Source organism: Miscanthus floridulus, chromosome 16 (assembly GCF_019320115.1).
Source record: "Miscanthus floridulus cultivar M001 chromosome 16, ASM1932011v1, whole genome shotgun sequence".
Lineage (NCBI taxonomy): Eukaryota > Viridiplantae > Streptophyta > Magnoliopsida > Poales > Poaceae > Miscanthus > Miscanthus floridulus.
The window spans coordinates 43,416,493-43,436,946 of NC_089595.1; the positions used below are offsets into that span (position 1 = coordinate 43,416,493).

The following is a 20,454-nucleotide window of genomic DNA, read 5'->3' on the forward strand; positions in this document are numbered from 1 at the left end:
AAGTGAGGGCACATGCGTCTTTTATGTACTCTCTTAATCTGTCATGAAATATCTACAATATTACAGGACTATTTGCTAGTATATATGTATAGCTATATCTATTGTGTTGAGTTGAACACTTGGAATGGTTACATGTGTCATTGTTTCAGATTTTATTTACCATTCCCGTCCGTTATCGTGTATTCGACTGCACTGTATCGTTCCTGATATCCCGGATTTCTTGTTTCTTTTTACCTGACCGACATTCCTGATTCCGTTTCGGTTTCCATGTAAAATGAAATTAAAAACAGTTAGAGAGTTTTCCATCCATTCCCGACAGTTTCCACCCCTAATTAACCACCATGGATACCATCAAAGTTAGCTCGTGGAGTAACCTATAACTGGGTACAAATACTCCTATGACCATTGTATTTCTTAGCATTACATATTTTTTTAAGGAAATAAAGGAATCTTTGTTTCACCGAAACAACATCCTGGCCTGCACAACGTACAATTGTGTTTCTGGAGAATAGACTGCATGTATTGTCCTGTTTCGAGTTAAGGCTTAGTCGCCATGGCCATGTCATTTGCCTGCTCGATATCACTGAGTATTTTTGTAGGTTCCTTGCATCTGCTGTAAATGCAGTACACAGCCAGCTGAAGAATGCCAGTGAAACATCCGGCAGCATTTGGCGTCTTCATCAGAACAAAACGAGTTGGTTAGTAACTATATTTGGTGGTGATAACCATAGTGCCCGACAAAGGCACAAGAATTTCATGACAACAATGTATTCAAACAAGTCTATTTTTGGCCCTCGAGTCCAAATTCAGTATTGCCTATCAAATCCTAAAATCGGATATCTTTGACGTCGAAGTATCAAAACCAGAAATCTTGAAATAAAGCTGGTTTAAAAGATGGTTTAATTTTGTGTGTGTTACAAAATTACAGAAATGTGATTAAACCTCTACAAATCTACAACTAATAAATTGTAAAAAAAATGACACCAATATCAAAATTTCCCTAAAAGTATAATATATCTAGTGTTCTGTTTAGAACTATTCATTCTAAAAAATATTGATCGCTTGGCTAGGCAATAGATTTCCAAAAAGGAATGGGCTTAAGCATGTAATCATGTAATCAACATAAAGTAAAGCACAAAACAATAATTTAAATAAATAACAGTTGCAGTTACAAGCAATAAATCTCTACCAATTGTCCAATTAATTCTAAATAAACTACCAATAGATTTAGAAAAAATGGTACCAGTTTTATAATTTTTTATTTACAAATCCTTAGTTATGAATTCTTTGGAAATTTAAGCATATTTGAAAAAGTTGAGGGCCAAAGATATATGGTTTTATATTTTGATGGCCAAAGATATTCGGTTTTTAGCGTGCTGTATTGACTATGTGTGTGGGGGTGCGTGTGGCCCGGGGGGGGCTTACTTCCCTCACTTTTGTATCTTTTTATTTTTCTTTTTAATGAAATGGCATACAACTCTCTTGTGTAGTTCGAGGAAAAAAAGATATTCAGCTTTAGAGTATGCTAGCTAAATTCGGACATGAGCAATAGTTTGATTTTGATGACGAAAAATAGACTTCTTCCTAATGTACTTATTGTAAAGCCAGATTGCATGCTGACCGTGATATATAAGGATCTCTTCCAAGGATTCCATAAATCATCCAGATTAAGCTGGCTAAGAAGTAGAACAACGACAAGTAGAAAGGCATGAACTCCACACTTTTCGTCCTGATAACTTGTTTCTGCAGTTGTAGGAATATGAAAAGGTTTCAATTATGAGGTGCGAACAAAGACTTTCTTAATTCAGGAATGATGGCTACAACTGACGCCTGACGGTACTCACCACAGCTACAAGCGGAGAGCTGTACATCGATATGGCCCTCTCTATACCAATACTTCCAACAAATACCTTGCGCAGATGATGGGTGTGGACTATAAAGCTTGAGGTAAATACAGTCACGCAGAAGATTGCCAGAACCAGTGATACCGCGGGAGAGAACACAACTGCATGATGGCTCTCTCTCTCACTGATTCCCCTCCCGACGTCTCGCCTCCTCCTCAACCCCACGCCGGAGCTCACTCCTATCCCGTCGGCCACCATCCCCTGTTCTTCCCCCCGGACGTCGGTCTCCACCCCTGTACGTGCTGGGGAAGCAGGAGCGCTGGGGGGGGACTCCAGCCCGGCGTCTTCGGACGACGACGGGGCGCCTCCCTCCTATCTCGAGGTCGTCCTATCGAACACGAGTCGGGCTTCCCCAGGCGACGGCGCAGCAGGCTCGGGCGCATTCTCGGTGGCAAGTGCTGCGGCGGGCTCGGAAGCGGGTACCTCGGCAGCGAGTGCTGCGGCGGGCCGGCCGCCTCCTGGCCCGGCAGCTGCTCCTGTGCGTGCAGTCCGTGGTGCATCGCGTCGTCCTGCTACTGAGCGCTTGCGCTTCGTCAAGCAGCGCAGGGCCTCTCGTCCCTGACCCCGAAGGGTGGCAAAGGTTCAGGTCTGGCGGGGAGCATCTGTAACACCCCTAGGTGTGTTGGCTTCCACAAAATTACATCTCATTTCATAAACATGTGCATCATCTACTTCATCATGTCATTGTCATTGAAACATGTATATTCAACATTCTCAATTATGTTTGTTTCATACTTGATTGCTCGTGAATGGTAGTAGTGCAACATGACATGGCAACATGGTAGGAATATGATAAGTTAAAATTACAACAAAGGCATGAAACATGTGAAACATGGAATTGCAACATTAGGGTAAATTGAGTGTTTTGTTGTTTCATCACATGTGATCCTTAGAAGTTGGTGTAACACTTGTGTAGAGTGGTTAATTATGGTCTAATACACCTTAACTACACTTAGGGTAATTGATGGGACATTGTTCATGTGGACCAAAATGACTAAATTGCCCTCTAGGTGGAGGTTTGACTTAGGGTGACCTATAGAGTGCCACTGTTTGACTGATTCAAAAGTCCAACCTAGAGACCTTGCATGGATGTGCACCCTTTACCAAAGTTGTAGCCAATTTATCAAGGAACAAAAGTCTCAATATGACTATCTCATGAAAATGGCTAAAACATACTCAAACAGGGCCCACGAGTCAAGTTTCCCAGCTGGTTTCATACTTAGAAAAATTTCTAAGTCATACATACCATTCCAGTTGGATCGAGCCAACTTTGGCTTGATACAACTAATGATCCAGGGAGAATTAGCTGTTGATTTCTAAATCAAAGTTGTAGCCCTACCCTAGCTCTATAACTTTTATATACATCACTTCCACTAATTCGTCACGGTCTAAGAGATCCAACGCTGTCAACTTCGCCTGTCAGTCGGTTCATTTGAAAACTGAATCGAGTTCAGACAAGCTACAGTGTTCGACAGGTTCAGGATTCGATGGCCGCGTGTACGCCGCGCGTCGCCGGTCGTCTGATCGTGCTGCCATGTGCCACGGACGCCCTGGCACGGCCAGCCACGACATGAGCACCCCATGCGCCTGCCGACCGGTTCACAGCCCATTTTCTCCATTCCTTCGCCTCCACCGCACGCAGCAACAGAGCCGCAACAGCTCCGCTGTTGCCGACCGAGCTTCGCCGTCGCCTAGCTCGCTCGCCACTGCAAAAACGTGTTGGCCAGCTCGTCAATAGCTCCGCCGTGTTCTCCTCTACCTCCTCCACCTCTCAGTCGTGCCAATTGGGTCTTGGTAAGGGCGCATTCGCCGTTTCCACCACCGCCGCCATGACGGGACCTCACCGGAGTTGGCGCTCCACGCGGCCAACTACCACCAAGGCTTTCCCATCCCCTTCTCTTTGCTTGGGTAGCATGGTAGTGACCTCCTGAAGCTCGTACCGAGCTTAGCCGTGCCCTACGGGTCCAGGACCTCGTCGGAGCTGGCCAACCCGCGGTCGTGCGCCGCCATGGCCGTCGCCATTTCCTCTAGCCGCTGGTATAGCTACAATTGATGGTACCCCTAGGTGCGCATGGGTGAGGTGAACACGCTGGTACCGATGGCCTCGCCGGAGCTGCCACCGGCGACGAGCTACGCCGTCGTTTTTCTTCCTCCCCTGTTTGTCTCTCTAACCGGCGGGCCCCGCTCATCAACAGTCGCGCGCAGGCGGGAGCCGGCCGTGGGCCGCGCCGTTTCTGGGCCGCGCTGAGCGTTGACGCGTGCGCGTCGCGGGCCGCCGTGCTTTTCTGGTCCGGCCCAGCAGTAGTTGGTTAGGTTTCCATTTTATTCTGTTTTATTCTTTTTCACAGATTTGAGTACATATTCAAAAATGTATATCTCTTGGTTGGTAGATCCAAATGATGTGGTTCTAATTTTGTTGAGTCCCTGGTAATGTCTAGTTTATATTAAAAATATAATTTATGCCATGTTTTGTTATGAAAAATGGAGTTGCTAATTATCTCTGATAATCATGTGGGAAATAGGGGTAATTATATCTTTTTCTGTGTAGCTCCAAATGGCATGAAATTTTTATGGTGTACTGCTCATCTCATGAATAGCTTGTAGTTAAATTTTCATACATTTTGGACACTGTATGTAGGCGTTACGTAATTCTCTTGTTTGCATGGATGGATCTTGTGTGAATTTTCATAATTTTTCTATAGATCCAGGAAAGGTAAAATTTGGTGAATGCTATTCTTATGCTAGAATGATACTAGAAAAAAATGTGAAATCTGTTGCTTGACACTTTTCAATAGGGTTTCCTAATTATGCTAGAAATAGACCTGCCATCTGTTATTTTTGATACAGCAAGTTCTGCTTGTCCAATTGATTTGAAATTTTTATGGTAGTCTTTGTGAAGCATGAGGTAGCTACTGTAATTTTTGTAGATTTTTCTGTATAGTTTTACTATATGTTGCTTTAATCACCTAATTAACTAAATAAATTAGAAAAGGACATTAAATAATTTATTTAGAAGTTGGCACTATACTTTCTGATGTTCCTCTGGTATGCACAACAAGTTGGTAAACTTGGTTTGGTCCTAATTATGCTTTTGTATCATCACTAAATATTTAATTGAGTAAACCTGCCATTTCTGGACAGATTCTATGTTTACTTGAATTCGATTCGATTAACGTAAGAATCATGCTTTGATGTTTATAAATGATTGGTAGAGAATTTCATAAGCTTTCCAGAATATCCTTTTGCAAGTCATTTGAATTTGTAGAACTCTTGTTGTGATTGAATTAAGGAACTGCTCGTTTGCATATGAAACCTTAACATTTGATTTAAGTATGCCTTTACTATTCCTAAGCTTGTGGTAATGTTCCTAGGTGTTAGGCCTTTAACTGAAGATGAGCATCTTTATCTTAGGTTATGCAAGTTAGGTAAGTTGATCTTGTTCTTCAAGTTAAGTTAGATACATGTTTTAAAGTGATTTGAATAGAGCTGTTCTTAATCGGTAAACGAGTGTCCAGTGATGTTTTTGTTAAACACTTACTGTGATCCATTCATCATGAGCATCATGTCATTCCTTATGCATCCATGATATTTATCTTGTGTATCGGCATGCAATAGGTGTACCAGAAGGAGTGACACTGCTGGAATTCGAGGAACCGAGCGGGGAGCAGCAGCAGCCAACACCGGAGGTTCAGGAGGTGCAGCCCTCGGGAGAAGTGCTAGACGAGGTCGCCGTTGAGTGCCCGGATCATCGTCCATGCAACTTTGTGAAAGGCAAGCCCCGGAGCATATTAAGCCTCCTAATTTCCAAAATGCAGTTAAAGTATTATTGTTACATATATATTGTTGCATTAAGTTTAGGTGTTGGATGCAAACACTTGCTGCATTAGTTATCCAATCCTTGTCCAGATATAAATACCCTGAATCCTATGTAGCTCAGGCTCGTGTAGTGCTTAGTGAAAGCTCTAGTTTGGTTTTGGTGAATTGATGAAACCCTAAGTGCTAACCTAGTTCATCAAGTGATCATGAGATAGGTAGCACACTTCAAGTAGAGAAGCAAATGAAGATCATAACATAACAATGGTGATAGCATGGAGATGATCAAGGGCTTACACTTGAAGAGAAGAAAGAGAAAAACAAAAAGCTCAAGACAAAGGTATAAACCATAGGAGCTATTTTGTTTTGGTGATCAAGATACTTAGAGAGTGTGATCACATTTAGGTTTGATAGCCGTACTATTAAGAGGGGTGAAACTCGTATCGGAATGCGGTTGTCAAAGTGCCACTAGATGCTCTAACTCATTGCATATGCATTTAGGATCTAGTGGAGTGCTAACACCCTTGAAAATATTTGTGAAAATATGCTAACACATGTGCACAAGGTGTTTGCAGGGTTGAGATGGTTTTGCATGTGAAAATTCGGCGCTTTTGGAAAAATGAAATGTCTATTTTCTATTGCGCCGGATGCAAAATTCTTGGTGGTTGGCACACTTGAGCAAGGGTGAAGAAGTTAGAGTTGAAATGGAGTTGATCGAAATGATGCTGGCGTCGGTCTACTGACCGGACGCTGGGTCACTCAGCGACCGAACGCTGAAAGGCTGCGTCCGGTCGAGCTGTCAGACGGCACAGTGGATAGGGTTGAGCACCGGACGCTGGTCTGCGTCCGGTCAAGGTGGACCGGACGCGTCCGGTCGAAAAAACATGCCTCGGGGAGCTTACTGGAAACGACCGGACGCTGGGGCTTCAGCGTCCGGTCAGTTTTATCGGACGTGTCCGGTCATGCTCGGGAGCTTACTGTAAACGACCGGACGTAGGGGCTTCAGCGTCCGGTCAGTTCGAAGGAGCAGCGTCCGGTCAAGGCTGATGACCGTTGAGTCTGGACACGTGGCTGACATCAAGCGACCGGACGCTGAGAGCCAGCGTCCGGTCAGTCTGACCGGAGCGTCCGGTCAGAACGCGTTTTGCCCAGTGAAGGGGTATAACGGCTCTATTTGATTGGGGCTCTATTTATAGCCCCATGGCCGGCTCAAGCTGTGACTCTTGGCCATTTTCTATTGACATAGCATACTTGTGAGCTTAGCCAAAGCCCTCCCACTCATCTAGATCATTGATTCATCATCATAGTGAGATTGGGAGTGAATCCAAGTGCATTGCTTGAGTGATTGCATCTAGAGGCACTTGGTGATTGTGTTTCGCTGCGGATTTCTCTTGTTACTCTTGGTGGTTGCCGCCACCTAGACGGCTTGGAGCAGCAAGGATCGTTGAGTGGAGGAGGTGATTGTCTCCGACTCCGATCGTGGTGATTGTGAGGGGTTCTTGACCTTTCCCCGGCGGAGCGCCAAAAGGTACTCTAGTAAATTGCTTGTGGCTTGTGTGATCCTCAGCTTGTGTTGGTTGTGCGGCACCCTATTGAGGGTTTGGCGAGTGATGCCAATCAGCGCGTGAACCTCCAAGTGAGTGAATCGCCACAACGAGGACTAGCTTGCCGGCAAGCAAGTGAACCTCGGTAAAAATCATTGTGTTCATCATTTGATTCCGAGGTGATTGGTCATCATTGTTATTCATCTTCGTGATTGATTGGTTCGTTCATCTACACGGCGGTATAACCCTCTTGCTCACTCTCTTTACTTTACCGCAAACTAGTTGACAAGCTCTTTAGTGTAGCTAGTTGTGAGAGCTTGCATGCTTGGTTGGTGTGGCTCTTTAGTTAGCCTTTGAGAGCACACTAACATAGGGTAGTGTCATTGCTCTTGTTTGAATTGACACTATCTAAACTAGAATTGTGGTAGGTGGCTTGCATTTTTAAGTAGGCTAGCGCAACACTCGCTTCGCCTCATAATTGTCTAACCACTTTGTTAAGTGTTGTTGTAGAAATTTTATTAGGCTATTCACCCCCCCCCTCTAGCCATTAGGACCTTTCACTTAGCCCTGCTTAAACGCGGTAGAAGTCAGGTGATTTCCTGTCACCTGCGAGATATAGGGATATACATGTGGCACGGTTGGCTATATTTGCTATCGTGGAAAAGAACCTGTCTTAATTTGAAATGAAGACCGGGCGGAGGCTTGTCGATTGGTAGTGACTCCGTCTGTGTCGCTTAAGGACCGAATCTTGGAGCCTTTCCTGTTCATGTTGAACGCATGCCTCTCTCTTAGTTGGCCGGGTCCAGAGACCGACCATGAAGCCGAGTAGCTCACCTCAGGCCGGGAGTCGATAAGTATAAAGTACACCTCGGAAGGGAGCCGTAGGCGTGAGTCCAAGGGCAGGTGATTTAAAAGTCCTGATCGTCCTGGCAGAAGGGTAATCCCTAAGAGTGCTGGCGCTGATCGAACTCGCGAATTTGGTTCCTGAGTTGTCCTAAAGGTGACCCACGGCTACCCTTGCAAAGTATGCTAGGGTGAGAGTTAGGAATACCCCCTCAGCTGAGTTGTAATTCGATTCGAGTCGCCGTCTCTCCTGGTTAGTGAGAACTTGACGGGCTTATCTCCAAAGTAGATACACTAAATAACATAATGGTTCAGAAATGACGATATGATGATGACAGCCTGATTATACCTGCTATGGTTAATATTGTTTGCTCCTAATAAGTGAGTGCTATAGTATAGGTGCTAATCTAGTGGACAGGTAAATGATGATAAACTTGATGCTAAGTTTAAATTGGTCACTATATTCATAAGCTCTTTTTTGCAACTGTGTCAAGGTAGCCCACCTCATAAGCCTTGCATGACCCTTGGTGTCCTTTATTTCTAGTTTTGACGGGTAAGTCTAGCTGAGTACCTTCTCATACTCAGGGTTTATCTCCCACCTGTTGCAGATGACCAGTTCTACTTTGGTTGCTACAAGTATTGCCTTCTCCCGGCTAGGGATGAAGCCTAGACCGTTGGGCGCGGTCTCTCCTAGTTCTTGTACCTGATGATGCTTTTGTGGGACATGACTAAGATCTGGCAATGTATTTGAAACTATGAAGTTATGTACTAAACTATGTTGCTTCCGCAAATTTGAACTTGGTTTGTAATATTTTATTTGCACTCTGATGGATGTAATCTGGATGCCACTTGCGAAATGTTGTAACGAATGATGTGTTGTGTTGAATCACTACGATCTTGGTTTGTATGTCGAGAGTTGTTTGAAATCCTTCGTGATTTCTGGACTACCGGGATTATGGGAGCTTAAGTACAGGAATTTGATCACTTCGGTGATTGTTTTTGTACTTACATTCTTATAATTTGATCGGTTCTGTTACAGCTGGCATCAGAGCAAGATTCGACACTAAACATGTCATTTGTGTATTTAAAACAAAAGTATTTGTAAAAATTCTAAATTAAATACTAAGTGTTGCCAGTGGTCATATCTCTTATGCCCAAATAAGGACTCTTAGGTGGCTTATTAAAGTACTAACTTGGGGGTTCCTACTTGTTTCTGTTTCGTTGTTCATACAGCATGCTATTGTATGGATGCCATCCGCTTGGGTGGTAATGTATGGATCAAAATACCTCTACGCTCTGGTAAGTGGGAGTTGTGAGAGCATGACCGTCCAACCATCGGTCTAGGGGAGAGTAGTTGTGGTTGCTCGCATACTTACATGTTCGATCATGTATCTATGAGAGTACTTAAGTGTGGGTATCTCTGTCGGGTAGCTGTGATACTAGAGTATATATATCGGGGGATGTATGTATGAAAGTATTTAGTTTACTGCTTACTTTACATGCCTTTTTGGGAAATTATTGGGCTGAAATGAAATTTGCTGCAGGTACACTAACAACGTATCATTGTAGATCGACTAGCTACCGTATACGAGAGAACGTATGTATGCCACCGTATATTTCGCTAGCCTTTAAATTTTTTTCTAGGTTTGTGAGGACATACGGATCGTGCATGCATCATGTTCAAGCATACATGGCATTCTTGCATTACTCCCTCCTTTAAAAATTGACGGTCTCGACTAATTAAATCTCGTATCCCTTAAATGATTCTCCCCTTACGTTGCAACTTTTTGCTATAGATGGCGCGCACGAAACGCACTACTCGCAAGTCCGCCGGAGGCAGGGCGCCTTGTCACCAGTTAGCTCCTCGTGGGCCCTGTCCTGAGCCTACTGAGGAGGAAAGGCTGAGGGCAGAGCTGGCCCGGGTGACTGCTGAGAGGAGTGCGGCTCAGTAGCGTTTGGAGCAAGTAACACAGGAACAGGATCAAGAGACCCTAGAGATTCAGAGGTTGACAGTTGCTCACCGCAACTGTGAACGTATGTTGATTCACGTGCTGAACCAGTGGAATGAAGCCTGGCATGAAGAGAATGTGTTGAGAGCGCGACAGGTGGAGTTGGAGCAGTAGTTGGCAGTTGTAGAAGAGTACAATGACCATCTCCATAAGGAGGTTCACCTGTTACACAATCAGCTTCATCCTCTCTTGCCCCCTGATGATGAGGATGAGATGGGCTCTGGTGTCATCATGGCTGAAGATGATGATGACATTGAGGTGAATGGACCTGAGGACGTTCCACCTGAAGAGGAGGAAGATTAGGAGCTAGAACCTGCTAGTGATGAAGATGGAGGAGAGATCTTCGACACTGACTCTGAGGACGATGCGTAGTTTAGCTTACTACTTAGCTAATGCGCTAGAGCTAGTCTTTTGTTGATCTTCATGCATGAATGAGTATCTTTGTAATAAGTTAATCGTTGGGATGTAATATCGAACCCTATGTTATCCTTGATGTAAGTTTGGAACCTCTATGGCTTGGATGTAACCAATCAAACGTGTTATGCTCCACGTATGTGAGCCTTTGATAAATTCCATCTATGCGGTCTATAGATCTCGTTGTTGGTTAAGTTCATCGCATTAATGTGTCAATCGATGCGCTTGATGAGTTATGTGATTGTGATGGATGATTGTGCCTCTGTTGATAGTATAAATTCATTTTCTCCATTGGAGTCAGTTTGGCATAATTATACAATTCATCTACAAAAATTTCCACATCGTCAGTGCTCATTGGCTATACATTTTGTAGATGGCTTATAATCTTCGTCGCGGTCGTAGCCTTGGAGATGAGGAACAACCACCTCCTCCACCACCGCCCACATCAGCTGAGCTAATGCAGACAGTCGTTGAAAGTCAGCGCATGCTAGCTGAGGCTATGCGCCAACTGGCTAACCGCGATGATCAACATGTCCGCCAGGGACCAGAGCCAAACCAGTATAGCAGCTTTAAGGACTTCATGGACACAAAGCCTCCTATCTTTAGAGAGGCAGAAGAACCATTACAAGCTGATGAATGGTTGAGTACGATAGAGCAAAGGTTTGGATTGCTCCGATTGACAGAAGGTATGAAGGCCTCGTATGCAGGACACCAGCTCCAAGGCCCTACAGGCATCTGGTGGAACCATCATAGGACCACCTTCCCTGCAAACATCGAGGTGGTTTGGGACCAGTTCTAGGAAGCTTTTAGGGGACATTTTATCCCTCCTGGTCTCATGGCAATTAAGCATACCGAGTTCATGAAGCTAACTCAAGGCAACAAGAGTCTTAATGAATACCTCCAGGCATTTAACAACCTGGCGAGGTATGCTCCCAAGTTCATTGATACTGATGCCAAAAAGATAGCTAGCTTCAAGAGGGGACTTTCCCCTAAACTGATGAAGTCTATGGGCAACTGTAAGTGTGTCACCTTCAATGAGTTTATCAGTGACACCCTGACTCAGGAGAATAATGATAAGGTATATGCTGCTTCCAAGACCCATAAAAGGAACTTTGAGGCAAGTGCTTCTCAGTCTAAGGCACCAGTGGTATCCAAAACCCAATATCGTCCACCCAATGCTAATGTCCGGTATCGCCCACCTCAGAAGAAGAATCAAGCTAAAACTAGTTTCCACAAGGGGTACACAGTTTCCTTGCCAAAGAATACCTCTGGGCAGGGTAGCTCCAATGTCCCACCAGCTAACAGGCCGTGCTAGAACTATAACAAGCCTGGTCACTGGGCTAGTAATTGTCCCTATCCTCCTAAGAAAAATGCTCAGGGAAACATCCGTCAGGGGCGTGTTCACTACACTACTATGGAGGAAATTCCTGCTGGTGAAGTGGTCACCGCTGGTAAGTTTCTTATTAATGATCACCCTACAGTTGTGCTCTTTGATTCGGGTGCTTCACATTCCTTTGTGAGTTATACTTTTGCATCTAAGCATAAGATGAATGTGATTACAATTGTCAAGGGGGGTTATTGTATTAGTGCTGCTAGGAAATAATATCATGACTAACCAAGTAGTTAAAGATGTAAAGATTGAGATTGGGGATTGAGAGTTCCTTGTGGATCTTGTAGTTCTACCGGGGGGTAGGAATCGATGTAATCCTAGGGATGAAGTGGATGAGAGGGAATGGAGTGTTGATCGATACATCAACCCGTGTGGTAATGTTGAGGGATCCTATGGATAAGAAGGGTTTTCTAGTGCAGTTGCCTCGTGATATCGCTATCCACAATACCGCCAATGCTATCCTAGCCAAAGCCATTGAAGATATATCGGTTGTCTGTGAGTTTCCAGATGTCTTCCCTGATGACTTGCCCGGATTACCTCCAGACCGTGAAGTAGAATTCAAGATAGAACTCATTCTGGGTACGGCTCCTATTTCTCAAAGGCCCTATAGAATGCCACCCAATGAGTTGGCAGAATGAGCTATTAAAGAAAGGTTTGATTCGGCCTAGTTCTTCTCCTTGGGGTTGTCCGGCTATCTTTGTGAAGAAGAAGGACGAGTCTCTGCGCATGTGCGTGGATTATCGCCCCCCTTAATGCTGTTACTATCAAGAACAAATACCCTCTTCCTCGCATCGATATTCTGTTTGATCAACTCTCCAAAGCTAAGGTATTCTCCAAGATCAATTTGAGGTCTGGCTACCATCAGATTAAAATTCGTCCTGAAGATATACCTAAGACAACTTTCTCTACTCGTTATGGCTTGTTCGAATATCTTGTCATGTCCTTTGGGTTGACAAATGCTCTGGCACACTTTATGTACTTGATGAATTCGGTATTCATGCTGGAATTGGACAAGTTCGTCGTCGTGTTCATTGATGATATCCTTGCATATTCTTAGAATGAAGAAGAGCATGCTGAACATCTGAGAATTGTTTTAACTCGATTACGTGACAACTAGCTTTATGCTAAGTTCAGCAAGTGTGAATTCTGGTTGAACAAGGTACCTTTTCTAGGTCATGTGTTATCTAGAGATGGAATTTCGGTTGACCCTACTAAGGTGCAAGAAGTCCTAGATTGGAAGGCACCTACTACGGTCACAGAAGTCTGAAGTTTCCTGGGTTTGGCTGGCTACTATCGTCGCTTTATCTTGGATTTCTCAAAAATCGCCAAGCCCATGACTCGACTACTTTCAAAAGGATGAGAAGCTTGTGTGGACCCTGAAGTGTGAAGAGGCTTTCCACACTTTGCGGACCTTACTAACTTCTGCTCCTATATTGGCACAACCTGACGTCAAGAAGCCTTTTGATGTCTATTGTGATGCATGTGGCACCGGTTTGGGATGTGTTCTTATGCAGGAGGGCCGAGTCATTGCTTATGCTTCACGCCAGCTTCGAAAGCATGAAATCAATTATCCTACCCATGACTTAGAGCTAGCCACTGGTTGTTCATGCCCTGAAGATATGGAGACATTACTTGCTAGGTAATGTGTGCAACATCTATACTGACCATAAAAGTCTCAAGTACATCTTTACTCAACCCAAGTTGAACATGTGTCAATGACGATGGTTAGAATTAATCAAAGACTACAACCTTCAAGTGCACTACCATCCTGGCAAGGCAAATGTGGTTGCTAATGCCTTAAGCAGAAAGGCCCATTGCAATTCCTTAGTTAGTGAAGACTTTCATCTGGCACACCTCCATCCTGTAGTACTCCACAATATCACTGTGGATTGCTCTCTTAGAAGTCAAATTATCAAACTCCAGAAGACTGATATGGGTGTGTTTCACATCAAGTGGAAGATGAAAGAGCAGGAGACCAAGCACTTTAGGGTCGATGACAAAGGAATTCTCTAGTTTAATGATAGGCTTGTAGTACCCAAAGACAAAGAACTTAGAAATCAAATTATGGCTGAAGCACATTCTTCTAGATTATCCATCCATCCTGGTAGCAGTAAAATATATCAAGATCTCAAGCTATATTATTGGTGGACCAAGATGAAGAAAGAAATCAGCAGCCTACGTGGCAAGGTGTGATAACTGTTGCAGAGTCAAGGCTATTCATATGAGGCCCGGGTTATTGCAGCCACTCTCTATTCCTGGCTAGAAGTGGGAAGAAATTGTTATGGATTTCATTGTTGGGTTACCCATTACCAAAAAGGGTTGTGATTCCATCTGGGTTATCGTAGATCATCTAACCAAATCTGCTCACTTTATTCCGGTCAAGTCTACCTATCACCCTCACAATTATGCTGATATTTATTTGCAACAAGTAGTACATCTCCATGGTGTACCCAAATCCATTGTTTCAGATAGAGGACCGCAATTCATGGCTCGCTTTTAGGAATGCTTACATCAGAATCTTGGCACTCATCTAATCTGCAGTTCTGCCTATCATTCACAAACATTAGGACAGACTGAGCGTGTTAATCAAATTCTTGAAGACATGCTTAGAGCTTGTCTTATCTCTTGCAAAGGCTCTTGGGAGGAATGGTTGCCTCTCGCTGAATTCTCTTATAATAATAGTTATCAAGAGAGTATCAAAATGGCTCCTTTTGAAGCACTATATGGCCGCAAGTGTAGGACTCCTTTAAACTAGGTAGAACCTGGAGAAAGAAGATTCTATGGTATTGATTTTGTAAAAGAAGCCAAAGAGCAAGTCCGAACTATATAGAAGAATATGACTGTCGCTCAGGCTAGACAAAAGAGCTATGCTGATAAGAGAAGAAAACCTATTGAGTTTGAAGTAGGTGACCATGTTTATCTAAAGGTATCCCCTATGAAAGGAGTAAAACGTTTTGGAATTAAAAGGAAGCTTGAGCCTCGATATGTTGGACCTTACCAAATTATCGAGAAAAGTGGAAGAGTAGCCTATAAACTCGATCTACCACGTGAAATGGGAGCTATATTCCTGGTATTCCATGTGTCTCAGCTGAAGAAGTGTCTCCATATTCCCGAGGAAAGAGTAGCAACGAGGAGAATCAAATTGAAATCTGATCTTTCTTATGAGGAGAAGCCCATGTGGGTTCTAGATACTCAAGAAAGAGTGACTCGTAGGCGAGTAGTTAAGTTATACAAGGTAGTTTGGAGTAATCATAGTGATCGGGATGCAACATGGGAGTGGGAAGATTATCTAAAGGAAATTTTTCTAGCTTTCTTTACTAAATGGTACGCTTTCCAAATCTCGGGATGAGATTTTTCTAAGGGGGGAGGGCTATAACACCCTAGGTGTTTGGCTCCCACAAAATTGCATCTCATTTCATAAACATGTGCATCATCTACCTCATCATGTCATTGTCACTGAAACATGTATATGCAACATTCTCAATTATGTTTGTTTCATACTTGATTACTTGTGAATGGTAGTAGTGCAACATGTGAATGCAATGTGAGTTTCTCATACCTTGAAACATGGCAACATGGTAGGAATATGACAAGTTAAAATTACAACAAAGGCATGAAACATGGAATTGCAACATTAGGGTAAATTGAGTGTTTTGTTGTTTCATCACATGTGATCCTTAGAAGTTGGTGTAACACTTATGTAGAGTGGTTAATTATGGTCTAATACACCTTAACTACACTTAGGGTAATTGATGGGACATTGTTCATGTGGACCAAAATGACTAAATTGCCCTCTAGGTGGAGGTTTGACTTAGGGTGACCTATAGAGTGCCACTGTTTGACTGATTCAAAAGTCCAACCTAGATACCTTGGATGGATGTGCACCCTTTACCAAAGTTGTAGCCAATTTATCAAGGAACAAAAGTCTCAATATGACCATCTCATGAAAATGGCTAGAACATACTCAAACAGGGCCCACAAGTCAAGTTTCTCTGCTAGTTTCATACTTAGAAAAATTTCTAAGTCATACATACCATTCCAGTTGGATCGAGCCAACTTTGGCTTGATACAACTCATGATCCAGGGAGAATTAGCTGTTGATTTCTAAATCAAAGTTGTAGCCCTACCCTAGCTCTACAACTTTTATATACATCACTTCCACTAATTCGTCATGGTCTAAGAGATCCAACGCTGTCAACTTCGCCTGTCAGTCGGTTCATTTGAAAACTGAATCGAGTTCAGACAAGCTACAGTGTTCGACAGGTTTAGGATTCGACGACCGCATGTACACCACGTGTCGCCGATCGTCTGATCACGCTGCCACTGCACCGTGGACACCCTAGCATGGCCAGCCACGACATGAGCACCCCATGCGCCTGTCGACCGGTTCACAGCCCATTTTCTCCATTCCTTCGCCTCCACCACGCGCAGCAACAGAGCCGCAACAGCGCCGCCATTGCCGAACGAGCTTCACTATCGCCTAGCTTGCTCGCCACCACAAAAACGCGTCGACCAGCTCATCAATAGCTCCGCCGTGTTCTCCTCTACCTCCTCCACCTCTCAGCCGTGCCGATTGGGTCTTGGTAAGGGCGCATTCATCGTTTCCACCACCGCCGCCATGATGGGACCTCATCGGAGTTGGCGCTCCATGTGGCCGACTACCACCGAGGCTTTCCCATCCCCTTCTCTTTGCTTGGGTAGCATGGTAGTGACCTCCTGAAGCTCATACCGAGCTTAGCCGCGCCCTACGGGGTCGGACCTCGCCGGAGCTGGCCAACCCACGGCCGTGCGCCACCATGGCCGTCACCATTTCCTCTAGCCGCTGGTATAGCTGCAATTGATGGTACCCCTAGGTGCGCACGGGTGAGGTGAACACGCTGGTACTGATGGCCTCGCTGGAGCTGCCACCGGCGACGAGCTATCGTCGTCGTTCTTCTTCCTCCCTTGTCTGTCTCTCTAACCGGCGGGCCCCGCTCGTCAGCAGCCGCGCAGGCGGGAGCCGGTCGTGGGCCACGCTGTTTCTGGGCTACGCTAAGCGCTGATGCGCGCGCGTCGCGGGCCGCCGTGCTTTTCCAGGCCGGCCCAGCAGTAGTTGGTTAGGTTTCCATTTTATTCTGTTTTATTCTTTTTCACAGATTTGAGTACATATTCAGAAATGTATATCTCTTGGTTGGTAGATCCAAATGATGTGGTTCCAATTTTGTTGAGTCCCTGGTAATGTTTAGTTTATATTAAAAATATAATTTATGCCATGTTTTGTTATGAAAATGGAGTTGCTAATTATCTCTATAAATCATGTGGGAAATAGGGGTAATTATATCTTTTTCTGTGTAGCTCCAAATGGCATGAAATTTTTATGGTGTACTGCTCATCTCATGAATAGCTTGTAGTTAAATTTTCATGCATTTTGGACGCTGTATGTAGGAGTTAGGTAATTCTCTTGTTTGCATGGATGGATCTTGTGTGAATTTTCATAATTTTTCTATAGATCCAAGAAAGGTAAAATTTGGTGAATGCTATTCTTATGCTAGAATGATACTAGAAAAAATGTGAAATCTGTTGCTTGACACTTCTCAATAGGGTTTCCTAATTATGCTAGAAATAGACCTACCATCTGTTATTTTTGATACAGCAAGTTCTGCTTGTCCAATTGATTTGAAATTTTTATGGTAGTCTTTGTGAAGCATGGGGTAGCTACTGTAATTTTTGTAGATTTTTCTGTATAGTTTTACTATATGTTGCTTTAATCACCTAATTAACTAAATAAATTAGAAAAGGACATTAAATAATTTATTTAGAAGTTGGCACTATACTTTCTGATGTTCATCTGGTATGCACAACAAGTTGGTAAACTTGGTTTGGTCCAATTTTGCTTTTGCATCATTACTAAATATTTAATTGAGTAAACCTGCCATTTCTGGATAGATTCTACGTTTACTTGAATTAGATTCGATTAACGTAAGAATCATGCTTTGATGTTTATAAATGATTGGTAGAGAATTTCATAAGCTTTCTAGAATATCCTTTTGCAAGTCATTTGAATTTGTAGAACTCTTGTTGTGATTGAATTAAGGAACTGCTCGTTTGCATATGAAACCTTAACATTTGATTTAAGTATGCCTTTACTATTCCTAAGCTTGTGGTAATGTTCCTAGGTGTTAGGCCTTTAACTGAAGATGAGCATCTTTATCTTAGGTTATGCAAGTTAGGTAAGTTGATCTTGTTCTTCAAGTTAAGTTAGATACATGTTTTAAAGTGATTTGAATAGAGCTGTTCTTAATCGGTAAACGAGTGTCCAGTGATGTTTTTGTTAAACACTTACTGTGATCCATTCATCATGAGCATCATGTCATTCCTTATGCATCCATGATGTTTATCTTGTGCATCGGCATGCAATAGGTGTACCGGAAGGAGTGACACTGCTGGAATTCGAGGACCCAAGCGGGAAGCAGCAGCAGCCAACACCGGAGGTTCAGGAGGTGCAGCCCTCGGGAGAAGTGCCAGACGAGGTCGCTGTTGAGTGCCCGGATCATCGTCCATGCAACTTTGTGAAAGGCAAGCCCCGGAGCATATTAAGCCTCCTAATTTCTGAAATGCAGTTAAAGTATTATTGTTACATATATATTGTTGCATTAAGTTTAGGTGTTGGATGCAAACACTTGCTGCATTGGTTATCCAATCCTTGTCTAGATATAAATACCCTGAATCCTATGTAGCTCAGGCTCGTGTAGTGCTTAGCCCTGCTTAAACGCGGTAGAAGTCAGGTGATTTCCTGTCACCTGCGAGATATAGGGATATACATGTGGCACGGTTGGCTATATTTGCTATCGTGGAAAAGAACCTGTCTTAATTTGAAATGAAGACCGGGCGGAGGCTTGTCGGTTGGTAGTGACTCCGTCTGTGTCGCTTAAGGACCGAATCTTGGAGCCTTTCCTATTCATGTTGAACGCATGCCTCCCTCTTAGTTGGCCGGGTCCGGAGACCGACCACGAAGCCGAGTAGCTCACCTCAGGCCGGGAGTCGATAAGTATAAAGTACTGCCTCGGAAGGGAAGCCGTAGGCGTGAGTCCAAGGGCAGGTGATTTAAAAGTCCTGATCGTCCTGGCAGAAGGGTAATCCCTGAGAGTGCTAGCGCTGATCGAACCCGCGAATTTGGTTCCTGAGTTGTCCCAAAGGTGACCCACGACTACCCTTGCAAAGTATGCTAGGGTGAGAGTTAGGAATACCTCCTCAGCTGAGTTGTAATTCGATTCGAGTCGCCGTCTCTCCCGGTTAGTGAGAACTTGACGGGCTTATCTCCAAAGTAGGTACACTAAATAACATAATGGTTCAGAAATGATGATATGATGATGACAGCCTGATTATACCTGCTATGGTTAATATTGTTTGCTCCTAATTAGTGAGTGCTATAGTACAGGTGCTAATCTAGTGGACAGGTAAATGATGATAAACTTGATGCTAAGTTTAAATTGGTCACTATATTCATAAGCTCTTTTATGCAACTGTGTCAAGCTAGCCCACCTCATAAGCCTTGTATGACCCTTGGTGTCCTTTATTTCTGGTTTTGATGGGTAAGTCTAGCTGAGTACCTTCTCGTACTCAGGGTTTATCTCCCACCTGTTGCAGATGACCAGTTCTACTTTGGTTGCTGCAAGTATTGCCTTCTCCCGGCTAGGGATGAAGACTAGACCGTTGGGCGCGGTCTCTCCTAGTTCTCGTACCTGATGATGCTTTTGTGGGACATGACTAAGATCTGGCAATGTATTTTAATCTATGAAGTTATGTACTAAACTATGTTGCTTCCGCAAATTTGAACTTGGTTTGTAATATTTTATTTGCACTCTGATGGATGTAATCCGGATGCCACTTGCGAAATGTTGTAACGAATGATGTGTTGTATTGAATCACTACGATCTTGGTTTGTATGTCGAGAGTTGTTTGAAATCCTTCATGATTTCTGGACTACCGGGATTATGGGAGCTTAAGTACAGGAATTTGATCACTTCGGTGATTGTTTTTGTACTTACGTCTTATAATTTGGTCGGTTCTGTTACAGCATCTGGGTCGCCGGCGTTCTACTCATCCTCACCGCCGGGTCCCTACTGATCTTGTTGGCAAGTGCTTCAATTGTTTCTCCGCCACACACACTGCTGCTCGGTGCCGCCTGCAGGTGAGGTGCTTCCGCTGCCGCTCCCTAGGGTACCGGTTCTACGCAATGTTTTAAATAACGGACTGAGGTATTTAACGGTATATCTTCCGCTGCCGCTCGGTGCCGCCTGCAGGTGAGGTGCTTCCACTGCCGCTCTCTAGGATACTAGTCCTACGCAATGTTTTAAATAACGGACTGAGGTATTTAACGGTATATCTCTAAAATAGCTAAAAGTAGGGCTATATCGGGCTATAGCGGGATATAGCGGCTAAATTGTACATAAACACAAATAGCGGCACCCCGCATCAAAAGCCTATAGCGAGCTATAACAGCAGCTATAGCGGGAGATTTAAAACTATGGTCCTACGTGTGTCCCGAGATGGTGCGA

At 43.9% G+C, this 20,454-nt stretch overlaps 1 protein-coding gene across 1 annotated transcript in view; it reads right to left on the reverse strand.

The window, feature by feature from the left end:
- Nucleotides 1-537: 537 nt before the first annotated feature.
- Nucleotides 538-20,454, reverse strand: part of LOC136510628 (bidirectional sugar transporter SWEET3a-like) — a 36,848-nt gene continuing 16,931 nt past the window's right edge. The window contains exons 4-6 of the mRNA XM_066505016.1: nt 1,845-2,005; nt 1,618-1,743; nt 538-675 (exon numbers count right to left, since the gene is read on the reverse strand). Of these exons, the coding sequence (XP_066361113.1) occupies nt 538-675; nt 1,618-1,743; nt 1,845-2,005 (425 nt within the window). The remainder of the gene's footprint in view (nt 676-1,617; nt 1,744-1,844; nt 2,006-20,454) is intronic.